Source organism: Periplaneta americana, chromosome 7, assembly GCF_040183065.1.
Source record: "Periplaneta americana isolate PAMFEO1 chromosome 7, P.americana_PAMFEO1_priV1, whole genome shotgun sequence".
Lineage (NCBI taxonomy): Eukaryota > Metazoa > Arthropoda > Insecta > Blattodea > Blattidae > Periplaneta > Periplaneta americana.
The window spans coordinates 30075089-30097650 of record NC_091123.1 but is presented as its reverse complement, the minus strand read 5'-3'; the positions used below and the strand labels follow the sequence as shown (position 1 = coordinate 30097650).

Here is a 22562-nt window from a genome sequence, read left to right as displayed (position 1 = left end):
CTATTGTATTCCTGATACAAGTAACATTAAGGAAGCCGTGAAAAAATCAACAAGACTCCAGATGCCGATGTTATTACTGCAATATGTTATATAAATAATATTGTTAAAATATTAAAATGAAAAAATAAATCATTACATAACCTTACCGTTTGTTTTAAGTTCGCATTTATAGACTGGGGGAAAAAAAAGACAGACGTATATCACGGCCTGCTGGAGTATAGATATTTTTGTTTTCTAAAGTTGCCGTCATTAAACAGAAACCAAGATGGAGATTTCATTGCAACTAATTAGAAATTCGTCTTTCAGGTATGTAATAAACGATATTCGCACAAAATAATGTACGATACACGAGCGGTATGTTTGTTTTCATGTTCTCGGAAATTAAAAAAGCTCAACTACGTTTCGCTTTTTCAATCTTTTCCTCGAACATGAAAACATCAACATACCGCTCTTGTAACGTATATTACTATTAAGGGTCCGAGAAATCTACGTAGGCTAATCTGTTATGTCTCTAGCCGTTTTCATTTTTCTTACTCAAAACCCATGTTTCAGAACTGAATCTAAGAAACGGTTTTGCTATGGATTTGTACAGTCCAAGTTGAACAAGCCTTCATAATTGTACCAAAATTAAGACAATAATTTCATTAGCTTTATATTTATTTACCGCCGGCGTAGTTCAGGCAGCAGGTGTGTTTTCCTGCTGACCAGGAGCTGCACTCGCGCGTGAGTTCAATCCTTGCTTGAGTTGATTATCTATTTGGGCTTTTCCCTAGCTGTAAGACGAATGTCTGGTAACCAAATTGTGAATTTCTAGCCTCATCTTGCCCAACAACATGTCGCTATCACCAATTCCATCGACGCTTAATAAACTAGTAAATGATATAGCGTCGTAAAAGAACTGGACTAAAAAAAATAAGCCATCACAGACTCATTATCTAAATCTTTTTTTACCTAATGTACGTAAAGTTGTCCCAATACATTGGAAAGTTTTAACTTATTCTATTACGTGATTGTCCATGACCATTTTGATTTTCAACTGTTTTTTTTTTTTTGCCTTGTAATGCCATAGCTTTAATTTTGTTTATGGAGATTTTCATTCCTTATTTTATACAAATTGTTTCGCGCCGTAGCGTTGTGGTCTAAGATATCATGTTTGGACTGGCGTTAAAGAATGCGCGCTGTTTCGAGTCCTCGTGGGAAAGGAATTTTCTCTTGAAATTTCGGCCACCCAGTATCGTGATGAATTTGGATAGATATGATAGGTAGTGAAATCCAGTTTCGAACTGGTTCGATGATCGTTGACCTCTGCTGAGGAATGTGGAGTCTAGCCAACAGGCGGCTGATCGAAATTTGCCCTTCATGGGCTGTCGTGCCATGGGCGGATTAAATGTGAAAGTTCTATAACTGTAATCCAGTACTAAGACAACAAGCTATGGAAACTTTATTAGTGTCTGGAAACCTTGTTTATTACTGAAATTCAAATATTCCTTCGGAAAAAGAAATAAAGATACCCTCAGTTTACAGACGTTTTTAATAATACCTATATTACAATCAGTAAAAAATAAGATTTAATTTTAAAAATAAATGCAGGACTACTGTAGTGAAAAATTAATATATATATATATATATATATATATATATATATATATATATAAGACAAGTGACTATGCAGATATGACTAAGTCAGTATACTATAACCTAATTAATTGTTGTACAGTAGAATTCTAACTGAAACGTCATATAGGGTAAGGATTGGTAATATTGTGATAGTTCTTTTTGAGAATTTATTATAATTTTACTGAGAGAGAGGAAGATCGGTTCCTTGCGTCAACGTATTAAGAGAATGTTCGTCGACAAGTTGCTGCACAAAACCGGTCCTTCTCTCGCTCAGTAAAATTGTAATAAATTCTCAAAAAGAACTATCACAATATTACTCGTATCAGAGTATTACCAACCTTTACCCTATAGGTCTACACGGTGAACAGTAAGTAATGTAATTAATATCAGAAGGTTATTCGTTGAGATATTTAAAACAAAGAAGTTTAATACAATTTTGCTCGTTTTTTGCTTCCTTTTCGAGACAAAAATTGTTTTATATGAAACATTTCATAATGTGTCTTGGGAAAGCCACTGATTTAATTCACAATATGCTCAGTTAATTTAAGAGAGCAGTTTATTATGACTATTACACTCTTACTACGTCATACTACTTTTGACCAATAAAACGGTACGAAAGGACGTATTTCAACCCATCATGGCTGCTTATCGCACAATTTTATCACGTCCCTAGCATTTGTTTAATTTTATCGCGTCCCTAGCATTTGTTTAATTTTATCGCGTCCCTAGCATTTGTTTCTTTGTTTGCCAACATTTGAAACTGCGCTGGTCTGGACGTCAAAAATATATATAAAATTACAAACCACTCCAGTCGATGCACAGCAGTTTCAAATATGACTCGCATTGGCATTCAAGAACAAGAATTAATAAAAATAACTGATCATACCTATGTATCTTCTGAAATCCGATTTACAAATAAATCCTGAATAAGATGAATACACCATGTAGGCCTAAATCAACGAGTTCCACTTCTATTATGCACACGTCCAATATAACATCAATTGAACCACCAACCACATTCAAATTTGAAAATTGTACATTCAATAATTATTCCTTTTAAAATTATTCATTCGGAAATTCTGAATAAGTTGAATACACCATGTAGGCCTAAATCAACGAGTTCCACTTCTATTACGCACACGTCCAATATAACATCAATTGAACCACCAACCACATTCAGATTTGAAAATTGTACATTCAATAATTATTCCTTTTAAAATTATTCATGTTTATTTTTTATATCATCGTCGTTAATTAAAACTTTTCTAACACTTGTGTATATTAGTTAGGTTATGTTATAGCTTCTGCTCTGAGAGGATAAAAAGAACTTCTGCTATATGATATTATGGATAGTCACGTATCAGAGATTGTTTAATATTAAGATTTATTGAATAGTAATCATTACAGTGTCTGTATAAAGACACTACTGCCATCTAGCATGCATCTAGCGGAATATTTGTAATGTTGAGATGGTACAATAATACATTTGAACACAGTTGTATTTTCATAAGTCAATTAATATTTTATTGTATTGGAGTACTTCGTTACTTCTAATCTTTATATACTTTCTTCTAATCGTGTAATAGTCAATTAAATTCCACTCGAGTTTTGATTTCTCTAGATAAATCTGCTCGTGTTCCGCTCGCAGATTTATCGATAAAATCAAAACGTCTAGTGAGATTACTGTTGATAATAAATGATTGAAAGAATTTTAGTTTCGTCCTTTAAATGTGCAGAAATTTGATCCTAACACATGTAACGTTTCTTTATGAAAAGGAATTTTCAAATGTTATATTTTTGCGGATCAATAGGCTATATAAAGTACAAAAATAATAGATGTTCAAGTTTAAGAGAGACAGCGTATTCCGAATCTCAGCGCTGAGCAATCTGATGGCATCACGGTCTCCCGAATTTCAACGATGACGTCACTGATGCTCCACCGGTGTCGCACCGGTGCCATTAGGTTGCAGTCTCCATCAGCCGCCATCAGTGAATCTGATTGGTTCTTGAATAGGGCGGGAATTAGCAGACGAATGACATCGTGCACTGTTGTGTCACGGCGGTGTGTTCTGCTGTATTGTTTATAATTAACATAACGTAACAAAAAAATATGTTAATGGCTTATGAACGAACATGTCAATGGACCCGTTATTACTACTGGTTCAAGAAATAAATTGTTCACGCTCTCTTTTCTTTGAGCGAGATGACAGTATGGAAATATTGCAAAATCTTGCTAGCGTAGCACAATAACAACTTGCACAGCCGCCATGATAGCCATTGAACCTTCCAGCAGTTTTGTTCCTATTCCGCTGCAGCGTGACGTCATTGATGTCAACCGGTCCGGTGAGATTCGGAATACGCTGAGAGTCACACAACAATGGCAAGAAATGATTGAATAAATAGTTACTAATTAGTTATTTGAAGATTACTGTTGACTGTAACGATGATTTTGGAGTAGAAATATGGATCTCCTCGTCAATTGCCTTCCTTTGTAGGCCGAAATGTTGCCAGGTTTGGAAGAAGAAACTAGGAATAGCTCAAAGTGGTCCAACCATAAAGCCTATTACTTCGATTTGTTGTGGGACATATTTGTCCATAAAATAATGAACGTGAGGTACATAAATGTCGTTTTTTTACTATTTATATCTTTAAGTTGTCTCTTTTATTTTTAAAATCTAATGGTGCGATCGATGGTGTACTTATGGCACATGGAATCGGTATAATCAATTAGTAGAAGAGTGGTATACATAAACATCTGTCGGCTAGTGATGACAAACATTCGCAATCACCAAGAATCATCCGAACACAAAAATCACATTGTGACAAAATCGCTATTATCTAGTCACAGCGATTTTTCCCAGCTGTCACAGTGGCAGTAAAACGCTACCAAACCCCACCTCTAACGGAGGCCCTGTGTGGACAGCTGGTATTCTATATAATTAACACTGTAACGTGTGCGTCCTTAGGAATAGAGAACTGACTTGTTGAATAAATTTAAGTTTCCTATATGAAAAGAGAATCGTTTCCGACTGGAATTACGACCGCCGCGCCACGCTGTTTAGTGCAGCACGCGCAGGGCTGAATGACAGCCAAACAGTTAACTGCAGGGCGTGATGCAACGCTTAAATAAAAAATACGACTATTTACAGCAAAGCTTTGTCGCGGTCACACGTTTTACGATTTCACAACCGAGTCTTCCTCCATGTACCCTATCTGCATGCCCATAAAACAAGCTTAGCATGCACTTTGCAGAATAAAATGTGGGTCTCTTCCCTTCCCCCATCGAGGGGAAGCCTTAATCGCGAGACATCACGAGGTGCCTGCAATTGGGACCCCAGTTCCTGGAGCGCGGGGAGAGATAGGGCATTCAATGGACCAAATATCTTCGCACTAACATAAAACTCTACAGAGGATTATGAAATACCCGACGTCCAGAAAAATATAACTGACTATGCTTTGGACTAAGCAAGAAGGCATGATTCCGCAACGATTAAAATGATATGAAAACGGTTGTATTCTCTTCGCCTAGTTTTATGTTCTACTTTTCTGCCTTCTTTACTTCACCCATATTTCGTTTTTTTCTGCTCCTCTTGATCCTTCTGTTTTTTCTTCTACTTTTGCTCTTCTTCCTCTTTCTCCATTTGCTTCTGCTGCCATTAATTATTCTTTTGCTCCTTCTACTCTTCTTTTTTTGCTCCTATCCTCTCTTCTTTTGTTCGTCCTACTCTTTCTTCTTATTTTGCTTTTCCTGCCCTTTCTTCTTCCTTTGTACTCCATGCCCTTCCTTCTTCTTTAGACCTTCCAGCCCTTTCTACTTAATTTGCTCCTCCTGCCCTTTCTTTTTCTTTTGCTCCTGATAACCTTTCTTCTTCCTTTGCACCTCCTAGCCTTTGTTCTTCTTTTGCTCCTGCTGTCCTTCCTTCTTATTTTGCTCTTGCTGCCCTTTCTTCTTCCTTTGCACCTCCTATCTTCTTTTCATCTTCTTTTGCTTCTCCTCCCCTTCTCCTACTTTTGCTCCTCCTTCATTTACTCTTCCTGCCCTTTCTTCTTCTTTTGTTCCTCCTGGCCTCTCTTTATTTGCTCTTCCTATCATTTCTTCTTCATTTACTCTTCCTGCTATTTCATCTTCTTTTGCTCGAGCTGCCCTTTCTTCTTCTTTGCTCTTTCTACACTTCCTTCTTCTTTCGCTCCTCTGGCCTTTCTTCTTTTTTGCTCTTCCTGCCCTTTATTCTCCATTTATTCTTCCTTACATTTCATCTTCTTTTGGTCTAGCTGCCCTTTTCTTTTCTTCGATTCTCCTACACTTTCTTCTTCTTTTGTTCCTCCTGGACTTTCTTCTTTTTTGCTCTTCCTGCCCTTTATTCTCCGTTTACTCTTCCTTACATTTCATCTCCTTTTGGTCCAGCTGTCCTTTCTTTTTCTTTGATTCTCCTTCACATTCTTCTTTTTTAATCCTCCTGTCCTTTCTCCTTCCTTTGCACCTCCTGTCCTTTCTTTTTCATTTGTCACTCCTGCCATTTTTCTTTTTCCCTGCTCTTTCTTCTTTTCCTGCTCTATCTGCGCTTTCTTCTTCCATTGATCCAGTCTTTCTTCCTCTGGTACTGTCACTGATCCCCCTTCTCATCTTCATCTCTTCCAACACTATTACACCACTATTTCAGGACATAGATCACTGTCATTTTGTCCATTGATTTAAAGGGTCTAACAATGTTTAATATTATTTAATGCTCGACCATGCCGCAATGTAGTAATTATACACCTGGTAGCAGTCCTTTAATGCGTGTCATTAAAGTACACCTATTCATTAAATTTCAGGTTTTCGATTATTCTCGGATATGCAATCGAAAGACAACGAGGGAAACGTCACGGAGGCTGTAAATCCAATACTGTCTAAGAAGGTTATGTTCTGTTACTATAATAATTAGCGTTAATTGTAAATAATATTCAAATAAATTCAATTTGTCATCTCGTTTTTTCAATTTTAAATCAATTTCCAGGTTATATCAAAATTAGTTCATGTTATTCTTTACATTACATCAAGGTAAATGACATTATTGTTCCTCGGAAAAAATCAATACTTTCGCGTCTGCGCACATCTCACAATATACGAGCTATGCACAAAGTCACTTCCGATCTTCAGTCAGATACAAATAAAATGAATACTTCTGAATAATTTCAAGTTAGAAATATGGTCGAGCATAAAAAGTCGTATGAAATTTGCCTATAATGGTAATTAAGACGCTCGTATGAAAATTATGAAACTCGCTTGCGCTCGTTTCATAAACAAACATACTCGCGTCTTAATTACTATCATTATAGGCTCGTTGCATAATGTACTATTAGTTGACGATCATTTATTTACACGATGTTGTTCTAGTTCGTATTCTTCCATAGTCAATATTTTCTTATATTGCTCCTCTTATACTCCCCCGTTTTGTCATATTTATCTTCTTTCTCAAATGTTATGTTTTTCCTCCTGTGATCCTATTTGTTACTTTTATTTCTTTTTACTGCTACTTCGTGCAATATGTCACCACCATTCCATTACTTTCAGGGCTCTACCGATGTTTATTTCATGAAGTTTACGACCAATTAATCTAATTCTCCATAATGAAAAATAAAAAGTAACATCTCCAACACTAATTGAGTTCATATTGGCATTTTATGTGAAGTGCTTTATAACTGTAGGAATAATCTTGATTATGAGGGGATGTACTTGCCTTTCAGGTGGTCCGGGGTGTCCCCTGCGCCTCGCATCAGATCGTTCAGGTAGTGCTCCAGGCTCCGCATGTTATCCAGTGGACTCGTGCCGTTGGCGTTTCCCATTGTCCGTTCCTGCTGTAATAAAACAAAACAGTTCCCTTAGCACCGACGAATCAGCTGAGAGCAACCACAACATGGATGTTAAGGGAAGATAGTTCTTATGGCGTGTGGAAATTTAGAAGAAATTATCTGAACTCACATTGCCATAGATTTGGTTCTAATATTGGTAGCTTTTCTAAATGTTTTGTACTGAATGAGAGTACTTTTGGCTATTAAATTAGGTAGCTTAAAATGGAGAAAACTAGGAATTATTATTTTTTAACTTTAAAGCTAATTTTTTTAGATTCAATCTATTGGTACTCTTTCTTTATAAATTATTTAACTTAAAAAAATATTTTATTATTTAACGACGCTCGCAACTGCGGTTATATAAGAGTCGCCGGTGTGTCGGATTTTTGTCCCGCAGGAGTTCTTTTACATGCCAGTTAATCTACTGACATGAGCCTGTCGCATTTAAGCACATTTAAATGCCATCGACCTGGGCCGGGAATGAATCCGCAACTTCGAGCTTAGAAAGTCAGCGTTATACCAACTGCGCTGCACTACCGAGGCCGACCCTATTTGACTTATGGTTATGAAATTTCCAGGGCATGTTAATGCATATTGTATGATAATCTTAATGATGTATTTATTTTGAAATATAAAAAAAATCTGATTTGTGTTAATTTTTCTAAACGGAAAACAGTATTTTTTTAATCATTACTATTCATTTGAGCCGTAGCACAAAAATAATGGACATAAATGATATTGTATTAAATTCAATTTAATTTATTAGGTCACTTAAACATAAAAGTAACATGCTTCGTGACAAATGATAGATTTGAAAAACACAAAATAAAAATAAAAATGATTAAAACAAAAATTAATTAAAACAATTCCCATACGATATATTAATACTAAGAAAATATAACTAATTTTTTTTTATTAAAAACAATTTCATTCGAATTTCTGTTTATAAATCACACCAACAGAGTAAAAAGAATTGTTTGATAACCAATAAAATCTAGTTTTAAAAATTTGATAGCTAAATTACATTATTGACTGGGAATCTTATTATATAATTTTATACCCATAACAGAAAAGTTTGTGTTAGTTTTTTTGTTATACTTTAGTGTCCTGTGACAACAAGGGGCTGAAATTTCATAACTATTAGAACTATAGAAAATTAATAAAGTATCCCAATGAATAGTCATGTAATAATAATTACAAAAAGTATCTTTAAAATATTCATTTCTAACTTACAATGTAGTATAAGACAACCACTCTAGGTTAATTCAACAGCCAAAAGTTCCCTTATTGAGCACAAAAAAATTTAAAAGTTACGATTGTTAGGACAATATCTATGCCAATCTAATTTCAGGCACTTTTTTTTTTTTATTTTTTATACTACAACCATCTTTCCTTAATATCCCTTTTAATTTACAAGGGTTATTAAGAAGCATTTAATTTCACCCCCACTCCACTTCTCCCGAATATATATGTCCTGAGCGAAGATGGATGTAGTGCATTGCGAAACGACTAGGGTCAAAGTGTCCACAGAAAAGCTCCGTAATTATAAACGGGTATCTCGTCTTTGTCATGAAAATAGTGACACAAGAAAAAGCAACTCAAACATTTTATAATGCATACCTCACAGACACTCAATGTGTGCAGCGTGTCACATGGTAGACATCAGGGCGATATTTATGTATTTGTATTCAGTAAAAGATAGCCTTTAGTTTCAACGTTTTGCAGTCTGTTCTGATAAGTTGCTAAGCTGCGATGTATCTTATTGAAGAACGTTTTTCATAATTGAACCAATCGCTTAATTCAGTGATGTCAATTGATGCCCATAGGAGCAAGAGCGGACTTAGAGCTCAGGAGAGCCTGAGCGTTTTACAGTGGAAAGGAAAGAGACAGACGAAAGAAGTGGTATATGCCGCTTGGTCGAGCTATATACAGGGATGGCCAGCACTGATTCAATAGATAAAGGGAAGAGAACTTATTAAAACTGTATCCATGTTAATTTTTAGATTTGTCTGGAAGTGTAAGTGCATTATAAAAATATAAATTTTAATTTTAATGCTCATTTTTCACAAGTTTGATTTTTTTGTTCAAAATAAATATTTTCTCAACTTTCTTTATAGAAAAGTGAAATTTTCAGATATAAGCCTATTTATATAGTAGCCTTACAGAAAGTTTTCGTAAATTTAATATACCGTAAATACGTAGGCTATTACTGAAGATAGTGTATTGAAAATTTTGAAAATATTCGCATGGAAATTGTTTGTAAGGAAATGAATTAACAAAGCAACTACTGTTACATCATAAGCAAAAGATACGTGCCCATGTGTTGTAAGAATGTCAGCTGTATAGATTCAGCACATTTCGAGAAAATAATTTAATATTTTGATGATAGGAAGTTGCTCACCAATATCACCCCTGGTAGAGGGGCAGAGAAGGCCTGACGGCTTATCTCTACCAGGTTACATAAATAAATACTAATAATACTAAAAGCATAATGAGATAAGAGTTTTGTTACGGAATATTAGTTACACTTAAAACACATACAGCACCTAGGTAACTTTGCTTTGTACTGTAATATTGTTTTGATTACTTTATTGATTATTTTATAGGGCTAAAGGTATCATTAATATTAATCCCAACTTGTCATGTCATACTCAATCTCTTTTTTGGGATATCACTTTCTTTATGAATGATGTGTTTCATCCACTTAATACAGTATAATATTATAGTACTACGGAATTTATGGGAATATTCCTTCTTATCTCTTTATTATGTTATTAACATTTAAAATACAACTGCAATATTAAGAAATTGGTATTAGTACTTTTGTTTTACAGACAATATAGATAATATCAAACAGAAAGAAGCCATATAAAAATAACGACATAAAGTTTCACGTTCCGTTTGAAGTTTGTGCACTACTGTTTTTCTTAATCCAACAGGCTGCTTATTCATATACACAACCCTTCCTCTTTCCATACTTAGCGCTTGATGCCCGCGCACGACGTCAAGGTCAGAAAAATGCGCTTCCTTTGACCTCACTGACTTAATTGTACGAGAGGCCCGATGTAGACCAATTAACCGAAACAAACTGTACTTACAAAGTGGCATTATTTATTCAAAGCCGTCTGACGACATTTTCTCTACAGTGAAATGTCTTAACTACGGCAAAGTAACGACTGAACCTGGAATTAGCTAAAATTACTTTGAGGATTTTAAACAAAAGAAAACAATTCCGGGACAAGTGACTTGAATGCGTGCTTATCGCGAGTGCTCCCTCCGTAGGCTGTGTTTTCGCTCTCGTACACCCACACACTATTGACTCAGTTTTCCTGGAGCACCACTTCCCGACTGGAGCTTTCAGGACGTGTTACCAGAGAAAACAAAATTCTCCGCCGCTTTCCTATAAAAGCACTTCCTTGCTAGCAGAGTTCACACAAATATATAACTTAAAAAATAAAACAAACACCGCGTAATAAGCTTCCTATATGACATGTCGAAGACTCCAGATGAGTCATTAAACTCCACCGATGATATAAACAAACAAAGCAACAAGTAGGCCTATTTTTTTTCTTGAAGAAGACAAAAGTAGAATTGGTATCGCATAATATGTTACATTGCTCCAAGAATTGAACATTTTAAAATTGCAATGAGTCACTCGAAAAAGAAAACTGCTTAGCAGTTGGTGGTCACAAGCTTCGTAATTAGAAAAAGTGACATTCTGTGGAACGAAGAGATAACCACTGAAACTCTCACTAGATAGCATGAAGTCACTGTATTTTTTTGGCTTATTGTATCATGTGTGATGAGTGGCTGAATGGATGACTTAATCAATTATTTTAATAATAATTGGTTGACTAACTCATATATTTTTTTGATTAGACTGATGGCTAAATGCTTTATGCATTGACGTATTTGTAAGTGAAATAGCAAATACAGTAAATATGAGTAGATTGGCAGACAGATGTGTGATTGAAGACATGTATGCTTGAATGAATTGATAAAAAAATTAACGAAAAGGGAGACGGATACATGGATATAAGATGACAGATTACAGATGAATGCATAGGGATGATAGAGAAATGCATAAATGCACAGTTGGATGATAGATAAATGCACAAATGTATAGTAAGACGGATTACAGATGAATGCATAGATGTGTAGTCAAATGGACGAGAGATGAATGCATAGATGCGTAGTCAAATGGATTATAGATGAATGCATAGATTTATATAGTCATACGGATGATAGATGAACGCATAGATGCACAGTCAAATTGATGATAGATGAATGCATAGACGTGTCATGAGATAGATGCACAAATGTATAACAGATGAGTCCATAAATTCACAGTCAAATGGATTATGGATGAATGCATAGATGCATAATCAAATTGATTATAGATGAATGCACAGATGCGCAATCAGGTAGATGTACAGATGTATAATAGATCAATACATAACTTTATATGTGAATGCATAGATGCATAATTAGATAGATGCATAACTGCACAGTCAGATGGATGATAGATGAACGCATAGATGCGCAAGCAGAGGGATGATAGACGAATGCACAGATACACAGTCAAATGGATGATAGATGGACGCATAGGTGGAATCAGATGGATGGAAGATGAATGCATAGAAGTACAGTCAGATGGGTAAGTACAGATGCATAGTCAGCTTGATGATAGATTAATGTATATATACATAGTCAGATGGATGAAAGAACAATGCATAAATGCATAGTCATTTGGATAATATGAATGCATCCATGCGTAATGAAGTGGGTGATAGATGGATGTATAATCAGATATATGCACAAATTTATAGCTAGATGTATTATAGATTAATGTATGGATGCATAAACAGATAGGTAAAAGTTAGACCCATATACTTACAGATGAATGACTGATCAATATTTATAGACGGATGATAGATGCAAAGCCAGCATGTATAATAGATCGGTGCATAATAAAATGGTTGATAAACGTGCTTAGGTGGATTATGAATGGATGCATGGTCATGGATTATGGATTCGAGGTTAGATAGGAGAATGGAAAAACGAGAAACTGGATTGACTGATAGACAGAGTAATGTACAGAATGGGTGGATGGATCAACACTGGGTGAGGTAATATAGACTGTTCTCCTTGGGAGATGGTGAGAAACTTATGAAATTTCGTACTTGCTCTGCTTACGACGTAAATAATACGGTACAGTAAACGGTGAAGGTACTTTGGAAGCGAACGTCCCCGTCTATCCTCGCTTTGCTCCTGCCCTGAACTTCCTTGACTCAATAGCCGTCGTCTTGGAGCCAATTAAGTCCGTAAGGTCACGGAGAGCCCTAGTCTGCTTCTTCACCGTGCTGCGAGCTGACCTTTCAATTTGGAAGCCAGGTTTAGACGCCGCCTGCAAGAGGGAATTGCAATGATGTCCCCCGCAAATTGAAGGTCTGATGTTCCCTCAACTTCTGCGAGAACGAAGTTACGAGCAAACTCAAACTTGAGGGATACTTGCCCCTAGTCCTCGTGCTTCATCAGCTTGAGTAACGGATCTGCACGACAAAATTGAAACAATATTATGTAGTTTCCATGCCAATCACTTTACATCGCGCTTTGTCCAAAATATAACAACATCTCTGTCTGATTTAATTGTCATAAGAAACCAATGTATAAAAACAAAGAACAAATAACTTAATCATTAGAATATGCTTAAAAATTAGCAGATTTTGACACTTTTCAAAACAAGAGAACATCATTTACTAACGATGAAAGAGTAATGGAACGGAGAAAAATTCTCTCCGGCGCCGGGATTTGAACCCGACGCCGGGGTGGGTATCCGGTGTGGCTTAGTGGATAAAGCATCAGCACGTAGAGCTGAAAACCCGGGTTCAAATCCCGGCGCCGGAAAGAATTTTTCTCCGTTCCATTACTCTTTCGTCATATGATGACGCAGAATATCTGCATGGAAATATCATATGTACTTCGGTACATTAAAATAATATATATGATATGCGTAAATCACTTCATGATTTAAGACGGCGCTGATTCCGTTGGATCCCGGCCAACTAGTCACTCATAACGAGTGCACATGTATGGACTTCATAGATATCTATGACGTAGTGCAGAGGGCGGCCACTAGAGGGAACTCAAGAGTTGGAACTTAAACTGAGACGATTCTGTCCGACGCCGGGGTAGGTATCCGGTGTGGCTTAGTGGATAAAGCATCAGCACGTAGAGCTGAAAACTCGGGTCCAAATCCCGGCGCCGGCGGGAGTTTTTCTCCGTTCCATTACTCTTTCATCGTATGATGACGCAGAATATCTGCATGGAAATATCATATGTACTTCGGTACATTAAAATAATATATATGATATGCGTAAATCACTTCGTGATTTAAGACGGCGCTTATTCCGTTGGATCCCGGCCAACTAGTCACTCATAACGAGTGCACATGTATGGACTTCATAGATATCTATGACGTAGTGCAGAGGGCGGCCACTAGAGGGAACCCAAGAGTTGGAACTTAAACTGAGACGATTCTGTCCGACGCCGGGGTAGGTATCCGGTGTGGCTTAGTGGATAAAGCATCAGCACGTAGAGCTGAAAACTCGGGTCCAAATCCCGGCGCCGGCGGGAGTTTTTCTCCGTTCCATTACTCTTTCATCGTATGATGACGCAGAATATTTGCATGGAAATATCATATGTACTTCGGTACATTAAAATAATATATATCATTTACTAAGTCAAGGTCTGATGTTCTCTTGTTTTACAAATTGTCAAATCTACACTACCACCCTCGATGCTAATTCGGAATAGAGGTTCGCTTGCATATCTTGACCTCCTGGGGAATAGATAATATGAATAAAAGACTAGATTGTTCCTCTTCAAGGCGAGACAGCTTAGGACATCAGCTGTTGAAGTTTATGATATAAAATGACGAAGGGATAATGCTAACAACTGAATTATACACTTTTATGCCGGTTTGTATGTTAGGTTAGGATGTATGATATTATATGTTTTGTTTATACCATTTCCATGTTAATATGTATTCTTATGGAGAGTGGTTGGATTTAATCATAGGTGAGGGGGGCGAAACCTACAAAGTAGAACTTGTTTTATAAAGCATGTATGGTCAGAAGGCCCATGCACTGGATTTAAGGGTACATTCTGATAGTGTAGTGCAGCGATGGGCGTTTGAGTGCATTTGCCCTCCGTGCGCACGGGGAATTCCAAGTGCGAGAGCTGCAGCGCGCTATAGTGTGCCAGCAGCTATAACAGATCTTACACAGCTTTAAAATGAGCTAAATTTAGGACTTCAGGGAAAAGAAATTCTTGCATATAAAATTGCAGCTTTTAAGGAGAAATTCCTGTTATGGATACGTCAAATGCAAAAGGGCGAAATATATCATTTCCCATCCTTATCTAAGCGCATAGAATTTTGAACAATGAAAATTTCGAAATGTACGCATGTATTCTATCCGGTCTATTAGAGGAATTTACATCAAGGTTCCACGATTTAGATTGCCTGGAAATGGATTTGGTATTTTTGCTACATGTTCTGATTCCAACTGATTATTGATAACGTCCCCCCTTCATTATAGTGTGAATTGATTGACCTGCGATGTGATCGAGAGATGCGAGCCAAATATGATTCAAGGTCGAGTTCTATGCAGTTTTATGACGGATTCCCAAGAGGACGCTTTCCCAATCTGCATAAACTGTGTGAGAAAGTTTTGTGTTTATTTGGTTCCACTTATAGATGTGAACAGTTATTTTCTATTACGAAAATAAGCAAATCTCAAACAAGAAATGATGGGCTTTTAACGGCAGTTCTTCGCATAGCTTGTGCTAATACAGTTTCTCCAAATCTTGAGAAATTGAGTAATATGAATTAATGTGCAACACACATATTTTGTTTTGTGTTTAAGAAAGTATAGGTTAAGGGTGTTTGAGAATAAGGTGCTTAGGAAAATATTTGGGGCTAAGAGGGATGAAGTTACAGGAGAATGGAGAAAGTTACACAACACAGAACTGCACGCATTGTATTCTTCACCTGACATAATTAGGAACATTAAATCCAGACGTTTGAGATGGGCAGGGCATGTAGCACGTATGGGCGAATCCAGAACTGCATATAGAGTGTTAGTTGGGAGACCGGAGGGAAAAAGACCTTTAGGAAGGCCGAGACGTAGATGGGAGGATAATATTAAAATGGATTTGAGGGAGGTGGGGTATGATGATAGAGACTGGATTAATCTTGCACAGGATAGGGACCGCTGGCGGGCTTATGTGAGGGCGGCAATGAACCTTCGGGTTCCTTAAAAGCCATTTGTAAGTAAGTAAGTAAGTTTCATTACTTTATGTTCTTATTTAGTTTGGTAGAATAACATTTTCTTTTGAAACATACAGTACGTGACCGCAACTTGAATAAACCGGTTTTCGTACACTCTATAAGCACACTTCTCTCGTAGTAGGCCTACACCGTGCAAGCACAGAGTGCATAATTCTGCCCAACCCTGGTGTAGTGCATCTGTAGGACTACGTATACTAATTATTGCTGAATAAATACATACAGATGAAAGACGAGACACAGCCTCAGAAATGAGATATATGCGAAAAAACAGCTGGGTACTCGCTTCTAGATCATAAAAGGAATTCGGAAATTTTTGGATGAATTACTTATGGCCAGTATTAGAATACATTCAGGATTATAGATTGAAAGGATGCAGCAAGTACAACGAATAGCCTAAATACATACAGAATTCCAAAGCAACTTAAGTATACGATATAGACCTAGAGGAAAAAGACATTTGGAACGGCCAAGGAAACAAATGACTGTGAGACCGTAACAGGCCACATGGTCTAACACGGGCAAGTAAGATGATGTTGATGAATGATTGAAGAATTTTAGTCTTGTCCTTTAAATATGCAGAAATTTGATCTGAAGAAATGTAGCATTTTAAAATTCCTTTTCAGAACGAAAAGTTGCATTTATTCGGATCAAATTTCTGCACATTTAAAGGACAAAACTAAAATTATTTCAGTCGTTTATTACCATAAGACACTGCTCTCTCAAATTGACTGAACATATTGGGAATTAAATCAATTGCTTTCCCAAAACACGGTATGAAATGTTTCATATAAAACAATTTTATCTCAAAAAGGAAGCAAAAACGAGCAAAATTTGTTAAACTTTGTTGTTTGAACTATCTCAAAGAATAACCTTCTGAAATGAATGACATTACTTACGGTTCACTCTATATATACCTACATATGCATACACTTACTACACATAGGGTAAACTAGGGTCTGTTGGACAGTCGGGCATGTTGGACACTCCGTACTTTAACGTGTTACCACGCCACTTGTGGGCACCACATTCTGCTAGAAGTCAATGACGGAAGTAGCCCCACTCGTGGCTACATACAGATGAAAGCCCCACTCGTGGCTACTTTCGTCATTGACTTCTAGCTGAATGTGGTGCCCACAAGTGGCGTGGTAACACGTTAAAGTACGGAGTGTCCAACATGCCCGACTGTCCAACAGACCCTAGTTTACCCTATGCATAAATGCATATTTTCATACATCCTGTACATAGACACATAACCTATGATGAGAAGGATGGAAAGGCTATTTGAATAATTTAAGGTCTTACAATATTGTTGATGCCAGAGAGCTCTGATGAAAACTCTGATATTTCTGAAGATGTGCAAAAACAGATGTGTGATATACCGACCAGAGAGCGAATATTCATTTTCTTGTGGAGAATATAAAGTTTGAACTTGGACTCCTGTCTCATTAAACTTTAAAAGAAAGGAAATTGCTTCAAAATCGCAGCTGTGATGCAGAAATTCATGTATGAAGAATATAACATCTTCTCAACTTCATTTCATTTGTTTTCATTCGCGAAATCCCTTTTTCTAGAAGAAAGTGAACGTGCTGAAACGGAGCTTCATAACATAAACATTCAAATGAAGCAATTCCAAAACAATTTTCATATTACAAGACTTTGCTCAAGAGAGTGCGAGGGAAGGGTTCTTCTCAAAATACATTAATCTCTCCACTCGTCTGGGAACATCTTATTCAAGGATCCAACAAGGAGAGAGCAACTAATCGATGGAGCGACCCAACCCACCGACGACGTCCCAGTTCTTTTTTATAGCGCACGAGGAAACATCGTATTCTGGTGGCGTTGTTTCTAAATGTCGGTTAAGCTACTCTGCTTCCGAAGTGATTCTTTAGGCTGTTTTGTTTGCTCTAAGGGATGAGAAAAGAGTGAGAGAGTTCGCTTGTTTTTATTTTGTCCACAATGCAGAATAAGCCCTTACAGCTAAAGTCTACCGCTGCTTGTTTCTTTTTTTATTATTTTATTTATTTTAGTATGAAACATAACACATCCAACCTGGCAGCAAATACATCACGAGGCGTATTGTACACCGACAAGCATTCATATTTGCCGAGGGAGTTAATAATGTTTCGGAATTGAGGACTGCATAAATGATGTAACATCGTTTAGACAGACATATTCTCTATTACTCCATGCATGGAAATTGAAAATGTCACAGAAATTCATTCGTCAGGTGAAAAAGTACATAAAGTTCAGGAACTGTTGTTACTTCCATCAGCAAATATTGAACCATTTTACGACAATATAAACATAAACATATTCCTCTTCCTCTTTTTCATTTAATGGTTACAGTGCACCTGCACCGGCATCAAAAATTTTGTCACAAATTTCTAAGTCTTGTCTGTTCTTTTTTTGTGGTTGCTATGAAACCGCTGCATTTTATTATTCGCTTTACACAACAAACTAAAATGTTACAGCATTTCAGCAGTTCGGGCGAAAAATAGCATAACATTCAGCCATTGTTAATAATATTTTATATCATAACAAAAGTTCAACATTTTACTACTAGTCTATCATTTTCGTCTCTCTTCTACATTACATTCCCCTTCGGTAGTCTAGTGGGTACCATACTTGCCACTGGCTGCAAGGTTTGAGGGATCAAATCCGACGGAATGCGATAAAATCCTTAGTATGAATTCTCCAAGCTGCGTTATAAGACCTGGTTCACAATAAACCGGGAACGGAAACAAGAACAAAAACGGAAAAATTGTTAAAATAAATAGGCCTATATTTAAATGTGAGCATTCACAATTAATGAGAAGCTTGCCGGAGCCCGGGAACGGGAACGTGAAGGTTGGCGAAGTTTTAGCTTTACCGTTCTCGTTTCCGGTCACAGCCTACTAGATTCAGTCTATTGTCATCATAAAGCCATTTGGTCTCGTATATTTTGTAGCAAGGAGGCAGTGACATAAATTTTTCTTTATCCATAGTTTCTAACTAACTCAGATATTCAGTAGAATTACTTTCAATATAATTATGCTACGTGTATATGTGATCAGACTAGGCTACCACTTCAATTGAATTCTTAAATACCCTGTGTCATAAATTTTGAAGTTGGTTAATCTGTGTTTATGTTGACTGGCTTGTACTGATGAGAGAACGCTTAAATTATACACAAATAACATCAGAATGCATGATATCGACTTTACATATCGTCACTGACATACATATCGATATGCATAGTCGTTTCCGTTCTCAGTTTATTGTGAATCGAAAATCTAGGAGGGACTCACGACGAGAACAGTTTGGCTGTGGCGCATGCGCGGATCTCTCCTCCAAAACACACCAATTCAGTCCAATTTACCTACATGTTTTCCAATGTTGTGAAACCGGTTATTCCTCGTACGTATGATGATGCCATAAGGTACATTGAAGGAAGAAGATATTTTCAATATATTATGGGTTTAAAAGATAAACAATCGGAGGATAGCACATAAGAGAATTTAATCGTTATGTATGGAATAAATATTCTTAAATACAATTATTTGTAATGAAGAATGCATGTCAATAAAAAGTTCAAGTGCCAGCGTGATTTATTTTCACGTGTACATTCCAGATCAAATCAAGAAGTTCTCTTCGTGCTCCGGTTACACATCTTGGATATACGAAGGTTAAGTTTGGTTAGTTTAGGCTTTTATTAACCAAGTCCGCGCATTCCACGCAAGCGCAGACAGCCAAGATGATCCTGTCGCGAGCCGCACTTAAAAACCTTCATGTTCACATCCTCCGCTTCCTGTTTTTGTTTTGGTTCTCGTTCCCGGTTTATTGTGGACCAGTCTTTACTCATTCGAAGATGCCTGGATACCTGACTAATACTACTGATTCCATAATAATTATTTCTACTCATTTCATTACTTGTCTATAGCAACTGAACTGCAGGACATCATTGATTACTTTTGGTCTTCCAGATTTTTCTTATCAGCAACAATAATAATAACACTGCAAAGAAGTGTTTTGTAATGATTGTTAATGGTGGCACCGTATACGTGAAAATGTGAGGTCGACTATTAAGGCTGGTTCACAATAAACCGGGAACGGAAACGATATCGAGAACGAGAACGGAAATAATGTTAAAATAAATTTATTTAAATGTGAGCTCACATTTAAATACATTTATTTTAACCATATTTCCGTTCTCGTTCTCGTTGTTGTTTCAATTCCTGATTCATTGTTAACCAGCCTTAACATGTAAGAAATGCTGTGACGAAATATACATATCATATAATAATACTAATAATACTTACTTACTTAGGCTACTTACTAACTTACTTACTGGCTTTTAAGGAACCCGGAGGTTCATTGCCGCCCTCACATAAGCCCGCCATCGGTCCCTATCCTGAGCAAGATTAATCCAGTCCCTCCATCATATCCCACCTCCCTCAAATCCATTTTAATATTATCTTCCCATCTACGTCTCGGCCTCCCCAAAGGTCTTTTCCCCTCTGGCCTCCCAATTAACACTCTATGTGCATTTCTGGATTCGCCCATACGTGCTACATGCCCTGCCCATCTCAAACGTCTGGATTTAATGTTCCTAATTATGTCAGGTGAAGGATACAATGCGTGCAGCTCTGCGTTGTGTAACTTTCTCCATTCTCCTGTAACTTCATCCCTTTTAGCCCCAAATATTTTCTTAAGAACCTTATTCTCAAAAACCCTCAATCTCTGTTCCTCTCTCAAAGTGAGAGTAATAATAATAATAATAATAATAATAATAATAATAATAATAATAATAATAATCAGAGTTACGAGTCCCCTCGGCATAAGCCCTGCTGACTGTTGCTTTCAAACAATGCTCACTGGTTACATAGGTTACATTCCGCAGCCTGTTTTGCGTTCACGAATTCTGAAATATTTTCTTAGATATCTCATGATTTCATTTGCCTGTGGTTGATATAAAACAGGTGCTTTTTATTAGATAGCTCCTACTGTGGAGAACTGTTTTCATAAACGTGGCTTTATGAAACCAGTGTTAGAACCTAACTAGCTTCATTCCTTACCTCATATAGTTGAAACTCTCTTTGAAAACTTGGATAAACTACAATCTCACTTCTGGAATTGTACTCATATTATTTTATAGTTTGCTGTTGCAATACCTTGCCAACGGCATTTTCTAGGTCAAGGCAATTCAGTTTAAGGAATATCGTCACCTCTTCAAGAATATTTTTTCTCGGCACTATACTGTATATTTTATAACAATTCTGGCTTAGGTGTTTCTATGGCTAAGCAATGTGTTAAGAAAGACCTTCTTCATTGTGTAATCCGTGTACCACACTATTCACATTCAAATTAAAATACGTGATACGGCACTGTTGTAACACAATTAATTAATTACTATTTATTGTTTACAAAACCTTACTCCTTTGCCGTGGTCGTGCCAGAGAATCAGTCCCATTCCGAGGCTTATTTGAAGGATTCGTAACAAGCTGTTTTTTACGGTGAAGGGTTGTTAGCCCTTCGCCCAACCCCCAAGCTGGAGGACCACCCCTCATCGGCTGTCCGCGACTGCTTATTCAATATATTCACAGCTACCCTCCATATCTGGAGGCCGTCTCACTTTGAGAGAGGAACAGAGACTACGGGTGTTTGAGAATAAGATTCTTAGGAAAATATTTGGGGCTAAGAGGGATGAAGTTACAGAGAATGGAGAAAGTTACACAACACAACATTGCACGCATTGTATTCTTCACCTGGCATAATTAGGAACATTAAATCCAGACGTTTGAGATGGGCAGGGCATGTAGCACGTATGGGCGAATCCAGAAATGCATATAGAGTGTTAGTTGGGAGGCCGGAGGGGAAAAGACCTTTAGGGAGGCCGAGACGTAGATGGGAAGATAATATTAAAATGGATTTGAGGGAGGTGGGATATGATGATAGAGAATGGATTAATTTTGCTCAGGATAGAGACCAATGGCGGGCTTATGTGAGGGCGGCAATGAACCTCCGGGTTCCTTAAAAGCCAGTAAGTAAGTAAGTAAGTTTACAAAACATGAAATAATTATGTAGGAGAGAGTCGGGTAGTATCGAACATCGGGTAATATCGGACAGTGAGTTTCTTTCATCTACCACACGATGATAATACCTGATTGACATGGTTACGTTTCTGTGATGTCGCATAGAGAAACGTAACCATGTCATTCAGGTACTACATATGGTGGTAGATGAAAGAAACGCACTGTCCAATACTACCCGATGTCCGATACTACCCGACTCTCCCCTACTTTAATTCAACATTCGTTTATCTTGCCAATTTTCCACAAGGTAAAGTAACATCTCTATTAGATGAAACTAAAAAAGATCACTGTTTTCCCAAAAATTTACAAGTCCATAATAGAAAAAATTATTTTCATTATATGAATACTAAGAAATCACAGCCATCGGTGTAGCTCAGTCGGCAGGTGCGTTTGTCTGTTGATGAGGACCTGCGCTCAGGATTTCCTCAGCCATAAGACTAATATCAGGCAATCTATGACGAATCCTTGATCTCATCTCGCCATCATCAATTCCATCAACGCTAAACAACCTAGTAATTCATAAATAACCAAGTAAAAAAGAACAGGTTTCCTTTCTGAATTTAACAATTAATCTGTTATAAACACTTAAGAGAAATAAAATTAGATTACAAATACAATTCGGAACGAAATAATCATATTTTTACCAACGACATACAGAAAATAAACTGGCAGCTAATTAAGTGTAGGCT

General features: G+C 37.0%; 1 protein-coding gene across 2 annotated transcripts in view; it reads right to left on the bottom strand.

Moving 5' to 3' along the window:
* Positions 1–7008: 7008 nt before the first annotated feature.
* LOC138703025 (uncharacterized) overlaps positions 7009–22562 on the bottom strand; it is a 601413-nt gene continuing 585859 nt past the window's right edge. Inside the window, exon 2 of one of the 2 annotated variants that reach the window (XM_069830535.1) lies at positions 7009–7452. In XM_069830535.1, the coding sequence (XP_069686636.1) occupies positions 7318–7452 (135 nt within the window). In that variant the 3' untranslated portion in view covers positions 7009–7317. Of the gene's footprint in view, positions 7456–22562 lie in introns of both variants that reach the window. The other variant, XM_069830534.1, reaches the window with a different exon arrangement.